The following is a 19,250-nucleotide window of genomic DNA, read 5'->3' on the forward strand; positions in this document are numbered from 1 at the left end:
TTGTACATTACTAGAGGTATCTGAATGCTCCACTTTAATAGGCTTGTCTGCAAGGACTTTGTTAGCATTCATCTTTCTCCTCCAAAGACCCTGGAGATGAGTTGATCAAACAATTTTAACACAGACTTTGTTTTTCCAGGGCTGTTTTTGGAACTAACTCTGGTACAGTCATGAGTGCAATCAAGGTCATCTTGCAAAACTGAATGAAAACCCAGTGACAGTCATACACAAAGGCTGTCAAAGAGAAGACACAAATAAACAAAGCAAAGCAAGAGCCTGGATTCTTTCCTTGTGTTCAAAGCTAACACCTCCAAGAACCTAGAAGGAGCACACAGTTCAGCAAGTGAAAATAAAGACACTGACAACAAACAATAAAGGTGAAACTCAAGATAAAGAAAACTCTTCTGCTGAAGTTCTGTCCTGCCCTAGGTTCCCTCTTGTGCAGCTAAGCCACATCCTGTTGCACGTGTTCATGAAGCCATTACCCTTGCCTGTTACACCATGAACTTACTGCTACAAATCCCAAAGGCATGGGGTTATCTGATTTATTGTCACAAAATGTACAGAAATGGAACTGGGGAGCTTTTCCCATTATCCTACGTTTTTCACTGTGACCAGAAAGGAGTCTGAACAGAATGATAGATTTGACAAGAAATGAACTTTATAGATCAGCTCCCCATGTTACACTGGGAAGAACCTCAGGGTGCCAGGATATGCACTTCCACCTGATACCAAGCACGTTCTGTGCAGGTGCTTCCCTCATGGGCTCCTTATGACCACCCCATGGATACTAGAAAGTTGTCAGCTAAAGTAGGGAAGATTGATGACATTTTCTATGGAGGGATAAATGTGATTTTCCTAGAAATGAAAACTTTACTTGCCACTGGAACATGATGGCAAATACAGCAATGGATCCAGATACGATCCACCTGCAAGCATAAAAACCATGGACTCCACAAATCCTCTTGACCTAAGCGCAGTGTTTCTCTAACTGGGGGCATTATGGAGTTAATTCAGCTGCAAGCTATCACATCCTGTTCCACCAAATGCAATTTCTCTCAGAAATTGCCCAAGCAAGACTCCTGACATTGAACTGTACTCTGTCTGTACTCATGCTCTACATAGCACATCAGCCATACATTAGCCTGTATCACGTGCAAGCCAGAAGACAACTGAGATAATCCTTTGTTACTGGTGCACTGTCTGCTTCTTCCTGAGACTAAGGAGAAAAAGACAAAAAGCTAAACCAAAAAGAAACAAAAAAAATTAAAACCCAATTACTTGTCCAAATGTATAAACTCAAAATGAAGTTACCTCTTGCGTTCCCTAGCGTTTGAGAGTCCAGATCATCATCAATAAACTCCTCACCCTGGATGATGTTCTGGGTGTCCTCACTGTGATTAACAGGGCTTGTCATCTCCTGCTCTTTTTCGTTGTGCATCTGGGCGTAGACATTTCTGCCTGGCAGTTTCCTGCATCGGACAAAGAGAAAAAGGTCTGGTGATGGAGTTCCCTCACGTGGTGCACACGCCGGCATCCGAGCAGAACTCCAGCAGAGCAAAGTCATTCCAGAATCACAACACAGCACCAACCCTTCCCTTCCTTAATTTTGTGTTCACAACCTAAGCTACTCAACTCCTTACTCCCAGTTACAGGTTTATGTAACTGCCTTGTCACGATGTTCACACCAACACACTAATTGAGTAGCACTTTTTGACTAAGATTGACAGACAATGAGCAGTCCTGGGGAAAAAAATTAATACCAAAACCAGAAGAACTGTTTGAAGAACTCAAGCAGTAGCAAGGCCCAGCAGGCATTCACCCCTGGTTCCAAGTGTCTTCACAACCATTAAGCTGGGTAACCATCCTCATTCCATCTCTCTGGTGAGGTGGGCTGATACTGAAAGGTGACAGCATTTCATAGTTTATTAGGTGTGGGCAAAAAGAAGCAGGAGAAACACAGGAGACAGGGAATGGCAAGAGTAGAGAATGGAGGCCAAGACCAAGGGGCAAAGTGTAAGGAGGTAAACAGGATCAATAAGGGCAAAGGGAGGGCAGGTTGGTGAAATTAAATGGGCAGCACTGAAGAAGAAAAAGTGCAAAGCCTGGCCCAGCACTACTGGGAACTGCTGAAGTGGACAAAAGTCCCTAGAGCAGAGAGCATTTAATTAATTCATTCAGAATCACATTATTAAATGGCTCTATCAGCATGACTGAACAACTAGCACCATGGCTCAGACTGGGAGGCTTAAGACTTGGTATTGATAAAGAATTCATAACTAGATTAAGTGAGACATTGTAGAATTAAAGGCAATAGTCAGGAACTTCTAACTCTGCAGCAGAGTTGATGGTTCAAACACTTCTTGAAAGCCATGCCATTTGCTGCAGCTGCATTCACCTGCAATCTGCCTGGACACCTAAGGACATCCTCTCTGAGGCACCAAGCAGACACTTCTGATTAAGGAACTGCAGGTTGTGAGCTCTGTTTTCTACACTGCAAGAAGCCGTTTGACAGCTTGATCAGCATGACAGCAGATCACAACTGTCAAAGTCTGTGCTTAAATACAGATTATTGCCACGGGCAGGCAACGAGAAGAAAAGAGAAAATTGGTTTGAACTGCTGAGGTTAAGCTGTGGTTCTTCCAAGCTTCTTTAGAGAGGAAGAAAATAGAAGAAGTGACATTAGTTTTTAGGCATCTCTCTAAACCCAACCACCTTCTGCTCCATACTCTGGCAGCAGTTTGATGTCTGGATAAACAGATAGGTTGCTCAGTTGCCTCCAGGCTTTTGAAGTTGACCTGTCTTTCAGTGACATTTCAGAGGAAAGGTTCTTTACCAGGTGGCACCATTCTTAGCCTGAGATAAAAGTTACTGCAGCAAACTAGCTTGAACCACATCTTCCAATGCATCAAAGCAATTAGCATGAACACAACTTGCTAAATCATGCAAGGTGACTAAGGAGAATTTCATGTGAGCTACCCAAGAGGTTCCTTGCTCCTTTATGCACACAGATATCTCTATAGGTCTGTAAGCAGACACAGATAAAACTAGATACATAAAATCAAGGATTTTGTCCCAACATTTAAAATCAGCACAAAGAAAGATATCTGATTGTTCTTGCTCTTTACTTGGTCTGGGCGAGCATGGAGTGAGTAAAACACAGGAATAACCAAATGTAAAGGACCAGAATGAAAGAAGGTCTGATGGCACAGTGCTCTGCTATTGTAACCACTTCAACAGGTCCAAGGGCTCCTCCGACACCAACATAGTATCATAATATCACTCAAGGTTGGAAGGGACCACAAGGATCATCTAGATCCAACCCCCCTGCCATGGGCAGGGACACCCCACACTAGATCAGGCTGGCCAGAGCCTCATCCAGCCTGGGCTTAAACACCTCTAGGGTGGGGCCTCAACCACCTCCCTGGACAACCCATTCCAGGGCTTCACCACTCTCATGATGAAGAACCTCCTCCTCACATCCAGCCTGAACATAAACATAGTGCTAAGCCTTGCACCACTCTTCTTCCAGTAACTGAATGAAACAAGGCACGGGAAGTTTGACCAAGTGTTTCAGCTCAGCAATACAAAATGGAAAGCACATTTCTAAGAACAGAGAAGAAGATTATGCCATAGCTCCTTTTGGGGGTTTACTCTTCAGCTGCAGAGTGCATGTGCTTCTCATCCATCACTGCAGACAATTACCTCTGCTGAGCTGCACTCCATGGTTTACATTCTTAGTTCCTTTTGTTTTCTCTGCAGCATTTTATTTCAATCATGAAGACGAAACATTCATGCCTGCTTTGAGGACCATAAAAATATGAACTGGAGCCTTAATTCTGCACAGAACTAATAACAAACATCACAGCTTTCAGGAGGCCCTCTGGGTCCCACACCTTTTACAAGATATTCTAGAAAGTGTTTTGGTTTTTTTTTCCCCCCTAGTCTCTATTCACAAATTCTGATCAGTGCATATCTGAAACCCTTTGCACTTAATGTTCAGCAGGAAGGAACATCAGGAGGTGGATGAGACATTGATTCCCACTCACTTAAACTCCCCAGTTTATTTGGTTTTCAGTCCCTCCCCTGTGGAGCCAATATTCACTGGCCTTTATGCAACCCAATTTATTTTCCAGAGGTTTGATTAAGACTCTCTGGTAGAAAGAACAGGAAGGTATTCACATGGCAAAGAATGTGGGATAATGCAGCATTCTCTTGGACCTTTAACAAAACTAACAAAACTAATAATCCATTAAATACAACACTTTACTGAGGTGCTGTTTGGATTAATGTGCAGATGACTGACTTCTTTGTGCTTTAAGGCACTCCTGATTTACTTGCCTCTCTCATTTCAGAAACCTTCTCTGCATGCTATCACTTTGATTTCTCAGGCAGGTTTTTATGAAATATTATGGATCATTAAATTAGTGCCTGTTTTTTCACAACTAAATGCCATGGATTGGGACTAAACTTGCTCTCATGGAACATAAAAGTAGTATAAGCAAGGTGGGGGGAAAAAAAAAAAGATAGCCTCTCTTCAGAGAATGAAAATGAGATGGTAAGGCAATGAGGCAGAAAGATAATACAGTTCTGCTCCAGATTGTGGGAATGACCCAGGAGGGGCTTCATTTACCTGAAGTGGGACTTGCTAGTAGCGAGAAGAAAAGGAATAGACACAAACTGATGCAAATTTCGCTGAAGCAGATTCAGAGTGCTTTGTGAAAACAACACTGCAGCTCTCAGTACACTGGCAGCAGTTTGCATACAAATTAAGAGCCAAAGATTTTCATGCTACTGCTAACTGTTCTTAACCAGCTCGAACACCTAAGCAGGATAGCCAGCTATGTGCCTTGGTTTGGCTACTCTAATATCCTGTTGTTATACAGAAGCATAAAGACAGAAAAGGATGATTTCAGATCTTCCACTTCTAACATGGTGATTGCAAGGCAGCTTTGATGTGGCTAAAATACAACATTCCTTTCCCCCACTTTGCCTGGTGCAGACACTGCTCTTGGCTTTCTTTAGACTGCTGTCCAGGACCCCACACCATGGAAGCTTGCTCTGAAAGGATGAAGAAATCTTTTCTGGATGGCAATTTGAAACCCACATAAAACATCAACGTTGTTTCAAAGGGAGTGGAAGAAGTGTGCTTTTACTGAACCAAATTTAGTAAAGATGGTGTGGTATAAAATACACACACACACACACATACATATATATGCAGGTCCCAGATCTGCATTAAAAAATAGATTTGATTTCTCAAAAAATATTTTCCAGCTGCTTCATATTGTTCTGGTCACAAGAAGCAGCTGTAGGCCATTGTACTTGGATGCTTAAACAGCTGAAGCATACTCAGGAGTACTGTAACACATTGCTCGAGGCATCAGATAGGTGATTGCCAGGCTCAGAACACAAGAGCAAGGAAAAGGTAAATTAGTTTTGCTTGCCCACCATCCAACACTCACTGTCTGCACTGCCTCTTGTGCCACAGCCAGAGTCAGATGTAGCAGCTGGGGTGCTGCCTCTTGCTGACATGCTGAAAACCTGTCCCCAAACTACCTAAACCAAACTTGGGACTTTTGCGGGGTATGACTGGAAAGAGTTTTTAAAGACACTGACATTTATCATTTAAACTTTAGTCCTGTTCAAGGTCCTTCACTAGCTTGGTTCCCCTTCTTTGGCCATGCTCCAGCACCTCCATGCTCCACTTGTAGTGAGGGGTCCAAAACTGAACCCAGTACTTTGCAATGCTTGCAGCCATACTGCACGCAGGAGCAGAGGGCAGCGGTCTTCCTGCTCAGTGTTTCAGCATTTGGGATTAGAGCACATCAGAACCAATGCAAGCCATGAAAGCTCTGATTATCCAACAGACTCCACAATTTGAGTTTTGATTAGAGTAGTGGGAAATCACACAGTTTTAATCTTCCTTCTAATGGGCGTTCCTCCAGGAGTGAGGAGACTGCCTTGGTTTTGACTATGCATACAGCACATCAGCCCAAATCCCACTACCTCTGTATGAATCTGCCTCTGATTTTCCCCCACCCCTCTATTTAATTAAACACTCTCCCAGTTTCCTGTATATGAGACATCTGACATAATCTTGCTTTTGCAGGACTGTTGTTTTTAGATTAATGCCCTCTCCCAAACTAATTTTGTGAGCTTCTTGTGATGAACACCAAGTTTTAGCACTGGGTATTACAGTTCTCAACCAAAGAGAGATTAAACAGGAGCAGCAAGTTTCATCATAGCTATCCTGATTGCCCCTGAAAGATTCCTAAAAGAAAGGCTAGAGTTTGGTCCCTGATGCCTGTCAACACCATCTTTCATCAGGAGGCATTTCTGCCTCACAAAAATGGGTGTGAATCAAGATGCAAGTTCTTATGACATGAAGTCAGCAACCATCCAGGCAGGGAGGGCAGGTGTGAACAAGGGGCAGGCATGAGTAAGGGGCCTCAGTACTCAAGAAGCATTGAACACTTTGGGCAAGTTTCCTATCCAATCCCTACTATGTCCTATGCAAAAGTCTGCTATTTTCTCTTCACTTTTCATCACAAGCCCTGAACAGTGCTACCTTCTTGGTGAAAAGGGTGGAATACTCTCAGGTAACCTCCTTGCCAAGGCAATCACCATCTGAGCTGCAAGCCAGTCTTTCCATCTTGCATCTTTCCAGGTATCAACCTTAAGTAAAGAACTGCCCTGTCCTTTGGGTCAGCAAAGAGACAGAATAGTCCAAGGCAATCTTGCAGACCACCTGCTTTGCCTGTGCTCTGATGCCAACTGCAAGTCCTGTAGACTCAATTAGTGTACTGACAAAATTAAGACTAACAAACATTTCTCTGTCTTGGGGAAAAAAAAAGAAACAACAAGTTTTAACTCTTCTGAAGGGAGTATCTGACTAACAGCTTATACAAATGAAAGCACCAAATGTCTTCCATCTCATCATTAACTTTGTGAATCCCATATAAAAGTTATGGACAGCAGCAACATTTCAGCACCTTGTACATGTGTGTGTTTTTATGTGACAATAGTTCATGGTTAGGCTGGAGGTGAGGAGAAAGTTCTTCACAGAGAGAGTTGTTAGCCATTGGAATGTGCTGCCCGGGGAAGTGGTGGAGTCACCATCATTGGAAGTGTTCAAAAAAGGAGTGGATGTGGCACTTGAGGCCATGGTTTAGTTGTCAGGAGGTGTTAGGTATTATGTAAAAGGTTGGACTTGGTGATATCTCAGGTCTTTTCCAGCCTGGTTGGTTCTATGATTCTATGAATATTGACAAGCTGCCTTTGTGCCTCAGAACTTGCAACCTTCCTATCTATAAAGGACACTCGAGTTTCATAGCCTCAGTCCCTATGGACCACTTTGTAAACTTAGATACTGACTGTGCTGACTTTAAAGGGACTGTATTCACTAATAAATTCTCCATGGGGACCCAGCATTTCACTATCCATCTTCATAAACACAGCAAGGGCTTTTTCAAAGGGATGAAAGGTTTGGGTGGGAGAGTTCACAGGGAGCACGCGCTGCAAAAGTGATTTTTCAAACGCAGCGCCGATTAGGTGCTCAATATTATTTGAAGATCAAACTGCAAATGAAGGATGCAACCAGGGAAGCTGTCATCTTGGAAAAGCTTAGCAGGAATATTTAAACAGAATTCTGTCAAGTACCTCAGAATCAGGATAGGGACTAAAACTGAGCACCACTGCATGGTCATTCGTCAAGGCCAGCAGCGGTTTGCAGGCCTCCGAGACACGTTTGGATACAACTCACAAGCCGCCACGTCTGCACCCAAATTAAAACCCAACCAAATTTAACTGCAGATGATTTTTCACAAATTATGTACAGAAGTATGAGAGACACTAAAGCTCCCAGTTTGCAAATTGCACTATCATTTCCTTCTTAATAAAAGCTCTATCTATAAAGCAATGGTTCATTGGGCGCTTCAGAAAGAACCCAAGGAAAATGATTTTTTTCCTTCCTTTCTTGAATATTTTACACTTCTTTTGCCATGCAGCAACTGTGTCTGTTACTTAATTGCTCTCATTTAAGAACTAATAAAAGATATAAATCATACAGCTTGCAAAAGATATCACCAGCAAGTTTTATGCTTCCACGCTACGAACAACAAATCCTCCATGCATTGCTACTGAAATAAAACAATTACATCACATCAACCATTTTTATGCTTTTCCTTGCTGCAGGCATCTAATATAGTAAAGTATATTTTTATTCAGCTGCAGAGAGTCTGATACAATGAGCTGTGCTTTGTCCTTTTCAGCAACCAGCCACACCGGGCTCTCAGAAACCCAAGTGCTGTGGTGAGAAAATGAAGAGACTCTTGGGAAAGGGAGGGGTTTCCTCTCTTGAATTAAAACCTCTTTTCTAAACAAACTCTTACTTATATGCTGTCCATGCTCATTGCTCTCTCAGACTCAGTGCCACCCTCATTTCCACTGACTTGGAACACTAAGGTGTTTAAGATCAGGCTGGATGAGGCCCTGGCCAGCCTGATCTAGTGTGGGATGTCCCTGCCCATGGCAGGGGGGTTGGAACTAGCTGATCCTTGTGGTCCCTTCCAGCCCTGACTGATACTATGATACTATGACTTTCTGTATATGTCCTTTACTGCATGTTATCAATGAAAATCAATCTTTAAAGAGTGAGACAAATCACACAGTATCACACAGTATAACTTAGGCTGGAAAGGACCTCGAGGATCATCGAGTCCAACTTATCAACACAGAACCCATGACTAGACCATGGCACCAAGTGCCACGTCCAATCTCCTCTTGAACGCCTCCAGGGACGATGACTCAACCACCTCCCTGGGCAGCCCGTTCCAATGACAAATGACTCGCTCAGTGAAGAACTTCCTCCTCACCTCGAGTCTAAACCTCCCCTGGCGCAGCTTGAGACTGTGTCCCCTTGTTCTGGTGCTGGTTGCCTGGGAGAAGAGGCCAACCCCTTCCTGGCTACAACCACCTTTCAGGTAGTTGTAGAGGGCAATGAGGTCACCCCTGAACTTCCTCTTCTCCAGGCTAAACAATCCCAGCTCCCTCAGCCTCTCCTCACAGGGCTGTGCTCAAGGCCTCTCACCAGCCTTGTTGCCCTTAAATGAACAGGCAGCCTCCCTAGAGTAAGGACATCAGGGTTTGATGATGATGATGAAGGCTTGCTTCCACTATGATCAAATGCAAGAGCTCCTAAATGCCCACAAGATACAAAATTAACAAGAGCCCAGCCACTGATTACATGAACACATCAACAAGAGCAGAATCCTCTGAATTGCACAGTGCCCTAGCAGCAATGATTAAAATAAATTGTAAAGACCTCTCAGGCTGTCAAAGACTGGCAGGGGATCCTGTCAAGTGTGAGAAAAGGTGTCTCAAAAAGACCATTTTCAGAATTACTTCTCCTCTCAACGCACTCTAGTGTCAAATTAATCCTAATCTATCTCCACCACTCATTCCATGTGGCATTGCCCCAGCAATTGAAACGTGATGTGAGCAAAGAGGAACTCCCAAGAGCTCAGTGTGAGGATAAAATGACTTCTTTTTTTTTAGCAAATCAGCATTGCAGATGCACTCACTGTCCCAATGGCTTTAGTTTGCTCCTAACTGCTAGGAGCAATGAGGTAGGAATTAATCAGGACTAATATTTTAGCTCAGGTCTCTTTCTTGATGATATTATTTAGACAAGCTGAACAAATTCTCCATAATTCCCACACTGCTGCTATTTAGGTTGGAACACAGCAAGGGAGAACAAGCATCCCTGCAGACACCTCGGTGTCTGAAAAGTCCAGGGAAACACAACTCTGGAAGCAGCGGACTTTTTGCAGCTCTTCAAGAAATCTCTTTTTCAAACCTCTGCTTTCCTGGTATGTGGATAAAGCTATTTCTTCAAATGTCTAAGTTGTTGCTGAAGGCTTACTTGCCTTTTGAACTTGTAGAGGATGAAAGCCCCAATCACGACGAGACAGATAACAAAGAGAACCACGATAGCCCAGTAGCCACTGCCTCCTCCAATCCTCTGAGCATCTGAAATATGAAACAGCAGAACAGCTTAGCACATCCTCTCTCAGTCACATTCATGGGCTCTCTTTTCTACTTAATTATCAGGTCAAAACCATTTTTTGTTATTTGTGTGACCTCTCCTTTTCATCTGTAGCTTCTTCAGAAAGGCAACAGCACCAAATTAATTGGTGCCTTGTGACTGAAGGGCAGAGGTCCAATTTAAAACCAAACCCAAGAACCAACACAAAGCACAAAACCCTAAAGATTTAATTATTTGCTTCCTCACTGGGTGGTTTTTTTTCCTGGGAATCTCAAGCTCTCATAGGAAATGAGCACAAACCCTAAGCACATGCATTACAAAAGCAGAGCTGTATTAATTTCACAGAAGAGGAAACTAAGGCTGTGAACAACAAATGAACTCAAGGCCATGCTTGGTGAAGGCTGGAATGAACCTGAGCTTCTTTCAGTCCCAGCCTTTTGTACTGGCTAACGACTGCTGCCTCTTTGAAGTTGCTGAGGTACCACAGCAGAACTGCAGCACGGTGCTGCATTGTAGAGCAGATAAAGGAGCTTTGTCTTCTGCTCAGACTTGACAGGCACACTGTCACAACAGTGTTTACATAATGGAATGTGGTCAGCTGAGCTTTCTGCCACGAGACACTGAAGTAGGAAAGGATGTACTATGGGTTATGATTCACAAACAGAAAATATAGCACATTCTAACACAAAGCTCTGTCAAAGCTGAACTTCCTGGTTAAAAGATCATTTTAATGTATCTCTGTTCAAATAGACACACATATGCACACAGATTCTCTCCAGTTCCCAGGGCACACAGAGAACCCAGAGGTGCAGGCAATGCATGCAAGCTAATCTATTCCTATTTATTTTACAGACAGAAACAGCATACAGCTGATCTCAGGACAGGATTAGCAATGTGGAGACCCTGCCATAAGCTTCATGGCATGCGGATTTGAAGCTCAGAGATGCCAGGCTACATCCTAGACCCCTGGAGATTTACCTACAGAGTTAATGGCTGAAGTACAGACACTGCTTTCTCACCAGCTGGGGCAGCCAAAGTGCTTCAGCAGGCAGGGCTTTGGATGAAAGGTGGGCTCCTTCTTCAGAGCCCTGCTCTGTGTAATATAGGTGTTTAGTTCTGACAGGGTCACACAGAAAACAGCAAGAACCTTCTGAAATAAATGATGAAGTGTGGCAAAAGCAAAAGGTGTAAGAAATAGTTATCTGGTGGTGATGGTTAGTGAGAGCCATATACAGGTGTGTGAGCGTGTGCATATATCCACACATGCACACAGGGTGTGTGTGTCTATGGCACAAGTACAAGTCACTCTCTCTGTGTGTGTATGTGCAGACATCTAGATCTACATGAGGGTTTCCTCCTTCTCAACGCTCAGATAACCAAAGGTTGGTCTGTTGGGAGCTGTGTTTAGGTATTTACCTGAATCGGAGTCGGCTAACGTCACCAAGACCCAGTATCCTCCCCTCAGGAAGAAACTGATGTTGTGGGCATTCAAGGCCTGCTTTATAGCCTCTATTCTCTGAAAACACAACAGAGAGATCATCAGATGTCACAGGCTCTGCTCCGCTTTGGGAGACTCAGTGCTCTACAAAGGAAAACTTCTGAGTCATTAAACAGTGAGAAACCCCAAAAGCCTTTGTCAGGGGTGAGCTGAAATCCTAAAGGAATTCCATATTTAAAAATATTGCACAACTCCACAAGCTAAAAATGTCAAATCTTTCTATCTTCTCTATATCTTCTGCTAAGCAAAAGCTTTATGTCCTCCCAGCATGTGACAGACTGCAGCACGTCACTTGCACACGCTGCTGGGTTTGCCTTGCTCATAACTCACACAGTGCACAATGCATATTAAACCCCCTCCATTCTTTTAACCTATCAGAACAAAATCTATGATGTCATTGGAGATCTCTTGCTATGAAAAGGAATTGCTCTTTGATAATGAACGGCATGTCATAATTTACCTCCCCTCCTTTCCTATGAGGGGATGGATTCCATTTATACCTATCTTTTAACAATACTCTGCAGAAATACATCCATCCATCCAGGTGAAAAGACACCAGGATTCCTCATCTTTTTCCCCAGGGGATGAAGCACAGTAATATCTGTCCTTTCATGTGTTTATGGAGCAGAACCATTAAAGATACCATCATATCCTAACCTCAGATGAAATACAGTCTGATTTTCTCTTCTACTTGCTTGTGTTTTCAACATGGGCAATTTTCTGAAAGATCAAAGCCAGTTTTACACTCTATGCTCTATCATTTTGGATACAACATCCCACAGGATGCCAAATTAGAAATCTGCTTTGTATCCATGGAACCTTCACCAGTAACTCCTTTATGACATTATCAATTACAGTGCTCATCTTTGACAAAGCCTTTGCAGCATAACAGAAATCCCTGTGGTCTCTCTCTTGTTATGGACAGAGACTACACACAAGTTGAGATTCAAATATTCTCACTCATACCGAGGAACATCTAACTTCTGAAACCATTCCCCTGACTATATATCTTGGGGTGGGTGAGGATGACTCAACATAAGGGTGATGTGAGCCTCAGTTATTTTACAAGCCAGTCACTCCAGATAGCTTCTAAGTGTTTATCTTTTTTTCCCCCCCTTCAAAGTCTGAAACCACAATGGATATGACAACAGCACTGATTAGCAGCCTTAAAAGTGATGCTGGCATCACTGAACCAGAGTCACTTTGTTTCAGTTCATCTTCATTCACATGCTCATGGCATACAATGCAAGAGGGACCAGCACTTTAGGCTAATCTGTCAGTGAAATTACTGAGCTGAGATGGTTCAGCCCTCTTTAGAAATGTCAGTGTTCCAAACACACTCTTTGCTCTACCAGATCTTTGCAGACTGCTGCACCATCACTGTTGGTTTTCTTTAACAAATAGATAAGATATTCTTGAGAAATACACCAATGCCAGTAAGCACTGGCTGCTGCTGGTCTGTCCCCTGTCAAACAGCAGCTGTAGCTGTTCCTAGCCACCAGGTGGGAGTGAGATGTTCACGCAGTTGGGAAGCACCTTTTAATTTCACGTAAAGGCAAGGAAAGTACAGGCGCGACTGCAAAAGAGGATGAAGAGTGGCCTGAGCAGACATACTCTGCCCTGGTTACCTTATCACTAGTGACACTTCTCCTATGTTTGGGCTGGTTTGCTGGCAGCAGCACATGCAGGTCAGCAGCTGTAGGCAGACCTGGCTTCACCACCGTCACCAGCGCTTCTTCGGGTGTGTTGGTTTCCTGCAACACAAAGGACAGTGCGCTCTGCACTTGAGAGAAAACACACAACTAACCCCATGTGTCTTTTAGTCTTTGCTGTTCAGATCCTTACTATTTAGAGAGGATTCCAGCAGCAGCTAAAACATGAACAAAGCCAACCCCAAATTAGCTGAAATGTGAGCTGCTCTGCAAAGAGCTAAGCGCTGCTAGGGCATTAAAGCGATTTAGCAGCATCACAGCAAGAAGCAAAAATGAAGTGGTCTGCAGTTTTAGCAAAACTCTGCAACGGCTGGCCAGTGCCACGGTAACACAACAAACATTCCTAAGTGATTTAGGGTCATTTGTGGGCCATTCAGACAGTCAGTAGACTTAGAAGGGCATATTTATTACAGCTAAGTTTAACTGAGGAGGCTACTTTTCCGCCTGTGCTTAATGGACAGAGAGAAGTTTCCATGGTGAGTTTAAGAGCACCTAAGATTCAGCTCCTGAAATTGTAATGAACACCTGCATCCTCCACTGAAAGTCAGCTGCAACCTTTTCAGATCAGGTTGTGTCAATGTTGCTTTTAGTCCCCAGTTCCTCCATGTATTGTGGAACACAACCACACTGTTGAGGATGCTCCTGCTTACTGCAGAGGGGGTTGGACTAGATGACCTTTGGAGGTCCCTTCCAACCCAGAGCATTCTCTGATTCTGTGATTCCTGTAGCCTTTCCTTAACAGATTCTGGAATTCCATTAAACTGTTCATATTCTTTTGCAAATGACTTAACTAATAAAATGTAAGGACTGTTCTGTAAGGGAGTACAAAATTTGTTTGACAAACCCTTCTTATGGAATAGGTTTGAGTTGGAAACAGTGGGAAATCACTTTAATTTGACATTGGATGTAAACCTTAGGGGGGAAAAAAGGAAGGAAATGATATAAAGTCAAAATTCCAGAGCCTGATTTGCACTACTGCAAACCCAGGAAAAGCCAAGGGATTAAAAATGTAAACATTTTCAAAGCATTATCAACCTCCAGCTCAGTGCTCTGGCCTCACTACAGGCAGTGTGTGCACCTGAAGAGCACAGCTCCAGAGCTCACATAGTTTTCATGGGGTGCTCTTTCCTTACCTCACAGTGCTGCCTCATGGCTTTGTACTTGATTTAACTTACAGGATTCAGCTGCTCCCCATCCACATTTCCTTTGTGAACATGATCTACAAACCAGCTGTGTGAACCATATGCCTATAGATTACATTCCATTTTCAGAGCTACATAAGTGGCATTGTGGCTTACTTTCTGCTTTGCTTTTACATACAGGCAATGTCTTTGTATTGCATGGCATCCTTTAACTAACTTCTAGATATGTCACATTCAAGCAGCTCTCCCTGTTCTGGAGGCAGCAGTGCACCCAGAAAGCAATATTTAGCATTAACTGCCAATGAGGCTGTGTAAGACCTCAGCTGCCTGTGTTACAATATCATCATCTACAGCCAGCATGCAAAAGCAACGCTAGGCCCAAACTTGGCTGAAGCGTGGCTCATGAGGTTCGCTTCATTCTTTTGCTGTGGCCACTTCTTTCTAAATGAGAAGGCATCAACTTAACCTTCAAGCTTTACAGCTGCTGAGGGAACATTTTATGAGCAATCTGAAAGAGCACCTTTGCCAGCAGTTGTGTTACCACCCGGCCTATGTCCTCCCTCCACTCCGGGATGTCAGGGTTGTACGTGTCCAGGTGCTTAGTAAACTTCAGAGGAAGAACATGAAAATGATCTAAAAAAAACCAACACAGAACAGTTTTTGAACAAGCAACAAACCAGGATGCAAAAACAGCTTTGCAGAAGTAAAAGCTGCAAGTATGTATTTGGCACAACTTGCTGTGCAGCACGGCAGTGTCTGGGAACCCTGCTGCTCTGTGTTGTGTACTCTGCATGCAGCAAGAGCACTCTCCTGTCAGGCACTCCATTTCTCTCTGCATTTTCATCAACATCATCAAATTTGTGCCTACAGGTAGAAAAGCAGGAAGAGAACAAAACAAAATAACTCAACCCCAAAGCAGATTTACATACATGCCCTGAAATCAGAACCTTGCCAACACTTTTTTCTTAGGACAATACAGCCCACAGCCATGCTTGATTTCTCTTATTTGTAATGGGAATGCATCAGTGGATTTTATTCTTCCTGAATCATAAACATATGGGGTTGCCCATTGCATGTTTCTGTTTTCCATGTAAAATGAATACTTTACATACTCCATAAGCTAGCTATGAAAACATGAACAGGAAAGATATGACAAAGGCTAAGTGCTGCCCTCTTTGAAATCATAGAATCATAGAATCATTGAGGTTGGAAAAGACCTCAAAGATCATCAAGTCCAACCTGTCACCACAGGCCTCATGGCTACTAAACCATGGCACCATTGCCATGTCCAATCCCCTCTTGAACACCTCCAGGGATGGTGACTCCACCACCTCCCTGGGCAGCACGTCCCAATGGCTAACAACTCTGGGAAGAACTTTCTCTTCACCTCCAGCCTAAAATCATAAAAACAAGGTACACCCATTCAGCTGTTAGGGCTGAAAATATCTGAAATACTAGAGATGGACTCTTTCATAGTAAAGTAGCTCCAAAATCTTCCCTTTGTCCATATAGGCTCCTTGGATGAATACCTGGGGAATTTAATGCAAAGCAGAGGAAGGGATCCTCTGAGACGCAAGAGTCAAACCTGGCCTCCCCTACACTTCCATCAGAACTGCATTTTAATCTAGATTTGTTTTCCAAAGGTTTCTTTATTTCCCTCAGGGCCAGTATTTTCTTGCTCTTGGAATGACTAAGAGCAGGAGGAGTCTTGGAAAGCCAAAGTCATTATCTAGTCACACTAAGAGGATTATACCTCTAAGACTTCTAGGAAAGTGGATGCACTTCTAAGGGGCAGTATAAATATTAAATCCATTTATCTTAGGGAAGGAGGAGGTTCATAAAAGCTCCATTTAGCATGAATGTGGGGTTTACCATTATTTTAAATTAATAAGTACACCAAAGAGGAAAAAAAACCACAACAAAATCTGCAGCAAATGGAGATGTATCATGCTGAGCATTTCATGATATCTGAAGGCTTTTAGCTCTGCATTAAAGAGAAGCTTTTCCACTTATCTGCAGTCCTACATGTGACAGAACAAACACAACAGTAAACAATTTCTCCCAGTCTGTTCTGCCTTGTCACCACATTTTAAAACACAACAAAACGCAGCAGGACACGCAGTGAAACAAGAGCTGAAGGGTTATTCAATAATTAGAGCAGAGCTACACTTGATCCAAACTCCCAGACAAACATCAAAGCAATTGTGAGAAAAGGCAATTATTGCTCTTTTTTGGGGGGGGGTTAATGCTGAGAGCAGATATGGAACTAGACTTTATCTTTCTTAAGAGGTATGTAAATGACCTTATTTAGAAATTCTAGGAATCTTTCCAGTCACTGCCCAAACCCACTACTTAAAGTGCTATTGCTGCATGCAGTGTTTGGGAATCAGCAACATTTAAAATAGACAAAGGAAACAAAACTGTTTACAAAGGCCTGTAGTGATAGGATGAGAGGCAATGGCTTCAAACTAGAAAAGAGCAGATTTAGACTGGACTAGGAACAGGTTCTTTACTATGAGGGTTGTGGAACACTGCAACAGGTTGCCCAGGGAGATGGTTGGGGCCCCATCCCTGGAGATACTAAAAGCGAGGCTCAATAGGGCTCTGAGCAACCTGATCTAGTTGAGGGTGTTCCTGCTGACTGCAGAAGGGGTTGGACTGGATGAGCTTCAGAGATCTTTTCCAACCCAAACCATTCTGTATTTCTATGATTCTATGAAAGCTCTTCAGATGAAACCCCTCCACACCACCACATTGCTTAACTGCATGGAGTTACTGACCTGACAGTTCATTCCCTCCATATCAAGAACTAAGTGTGGCTTTAGATAGAATTTTGCACCAGGTCCACTTGCGTCAGGGCTGGTTTAAGAGGTAGACATGAAACAAACAAGAGTAAGGTCTTACCAAAAACATGCACAACTTTTGAGTCCTGAAGCATGGAGCTCCCACAGGAAGCTTGCACTGTGACTCTGACATCACCTGTCTCAGCAAACTTTGTCACCAGAAAACTGTCCAATGTAAGGAGAGGCTTTAAAAAACAAACAAAGGTTGAAAGTAGAATTTCAGCAAGAACCATGAAAATGGTGTCATAAAAAAACATTACCCCAAAGCAGTTCACATCAATGATTCAATGAATCAACACTTTATCAGATTGTTCCATCCCATTTTTCAACACAGACATTTCTCTCTCTCTCCATGGGTGCTTTAGAGACAGAATAGATGTTAGCTGGGGCAAGCATTGCATAGAATCACAGAATGGTGGGGGTGGGGAGGGAGCTCTGGAGGTCATCAAGTCCAACCCCCCTGCCAAAGCAGGTTCACCCTGGGCAGGTCATTTCTTTTGGAACACTTGGTACAGTTTAGGGTTTTCATTCAGATCCCATTGGAATAAATGGGATTTATTTCCATTTATTCCCAGGCTCAACAACCTCACATGATCTTACACAGCAAGCCATTTGCCTCACAAAATGTAGGGTATGGCAGAGTCAAAAGGATCAGTTCTGTTGAGTATGACCCATGGAAGTGCAGCAGTCCACTAAAACCTCCACAGTGGAGATGAGACACTGTTTCCTGACCACAAAGCCTTCTCCATGAGCACACTGATCTGTGGAGCCTGTCCTATCAATGGCAAAGTCAACAACAATGAGCAGGTGCAGGCTGGGGTTGTGGCAGAAGGAACCTTTACAAGAAGAAAGTTCCTTGTGCTTATCTGAAAGTATTCTTCTGTCACACTTAGTCTGCCTCATAAATAAAATATGTCACTTATCTGTTACTGAAAGAATTACCTCAAAAGAAATTAACCCTGGGAGACCAGAAATATTCCCAACAGAAATACTTGCATATTTGTTGCTCTAGGATATGTTTATCTAGATTTTCTATCCCCAAATGAGTATCACTAGATTGTTTGAGGTAGATATCCCTTTAGATGTCCTAGTTATCTTTGCTATGTCAGTTTATTTTAGAGTCCCAGAAAATATTTATCTGCTTGATGAATGTATCTGTGTACAGCACTTCAATTTACAGCACTCCCATTACCAACAGGCAAGTGCAGCAGTCACCAGTGCTGTGGTCCCAAAAGCATTCCCCTCCACAAGGCTTTTTCCACAGGTAATGAAACAGAATAAATTGTGGTTCCCTCCCCAAAGAAAATAGTTTAGAGATTCAAATCAGTTCTAGAAGAGACATTTTCAATTCCAACATAAGTATCAATAGAGGGAAGTTCACATCTGAAATGTATGTGTTGGAACAGGGGAAGCCAAGATACTTCTTGCCAGCAGATGTAACTGGCTATTTGGAGTGAAAGAGGTCTACAAGGAGTCATGCAAGATGGAAGCACTTCTGTTAAAGGTATCACTCAACCTTTATTGGAAAGAGGATGAAAATGATCTCAGTCAAAACCATTCAGGTACCTGAAGATTGTTTCCTATCCACCAGTAGAAGACTGTCAAATTAGGGTTCTTAGGCAGAATGATGGCTGTCAGGTTCACCTCCTGGTTCCTCCCAATGACTGGAACCACTTCCAAGTTTAAAGCCTGCAGTGGAGCTGAACAAAGGTCACACAAGATGTCACTGAACAAGAATGCACCAATTTATTATGGCCTCTTTCCCCAAGAGCCTCTCACCTGTGCATCATAAGGTCCTGAATGTATTTTTTCCCTCCCCCACACTTTTCCATTGGAAGGACCTCATTTCAATCACCAGCACCCCCAGAAAACTCCACAAACAAATTCCTAGAGCCACGAGATGGATCACCAAAATGCACCTCTCTGATGGATGTTTTTGGTGCATACCCAACTGCAGCAAACATAAGCAAATATCCCAGATAAAAGCAGAAAAGGCAAGCACAGCTT

General features: G+C 43.1%; 1 protein-coding gene across 1 annotated transcript in view; it reads right to left on the reverse strand.

The window, feature by feature from the left end:
• SORCS2 (sortilin related VPS10 domain containing receptor 2) overlaps positions 1–19,250 on the reverse strand; it is a 626,507-nt gene that overhangs the window by 12,968 nt on the left and 594,289 nt on the right. Inside the window, exons 20-26 of the mRNA XM_068149669.1 lie at positions 18,810–18,943; positions 17,305–17,428; positions 14,921–15,033; positions 13,175–13,300; positions 11,465–11,564; positions 9,930–10,032; positions 1,315–1,472 (exon numbers count right to left, since the gene is read on the reverse strand). Of these exons, the coding sequence (XP_068005770.1) occupies positions 1,315–1,472; positions 9,930–10,032; positions 11,465–11,564; positions 13,175–13,300; positions 14,921–15,033; positions 17,305–17,428; positions 18,810–18,943 (858 nt within the window). The remainder of the gene's footprint in view (positions 1–1,314; positions 1,473–9,929; positions 10,033–11,464; positions 11,565–13,174; positions 13,301–14,920; positions 15,034–17,304; positions 17,429–18,809; positions 18,944–19,250) is intronic.

Source organism: Melanerpes formicivorus, unplaced genomic scaffold, assembly GCF_026170545.1.
Source record: "Melanerpes formicivorus ecotype bairdi unplaced genomic scaffold, bMelFor1.0.p_v2 SCAF_18, whole genome shotgun sequence".
Lineage (NCBI taxonomy): Eukaryota > Metazoa > Chordata > Aves > Piciformes > Picidae > Melanerpes > Melanerpes formicivorus.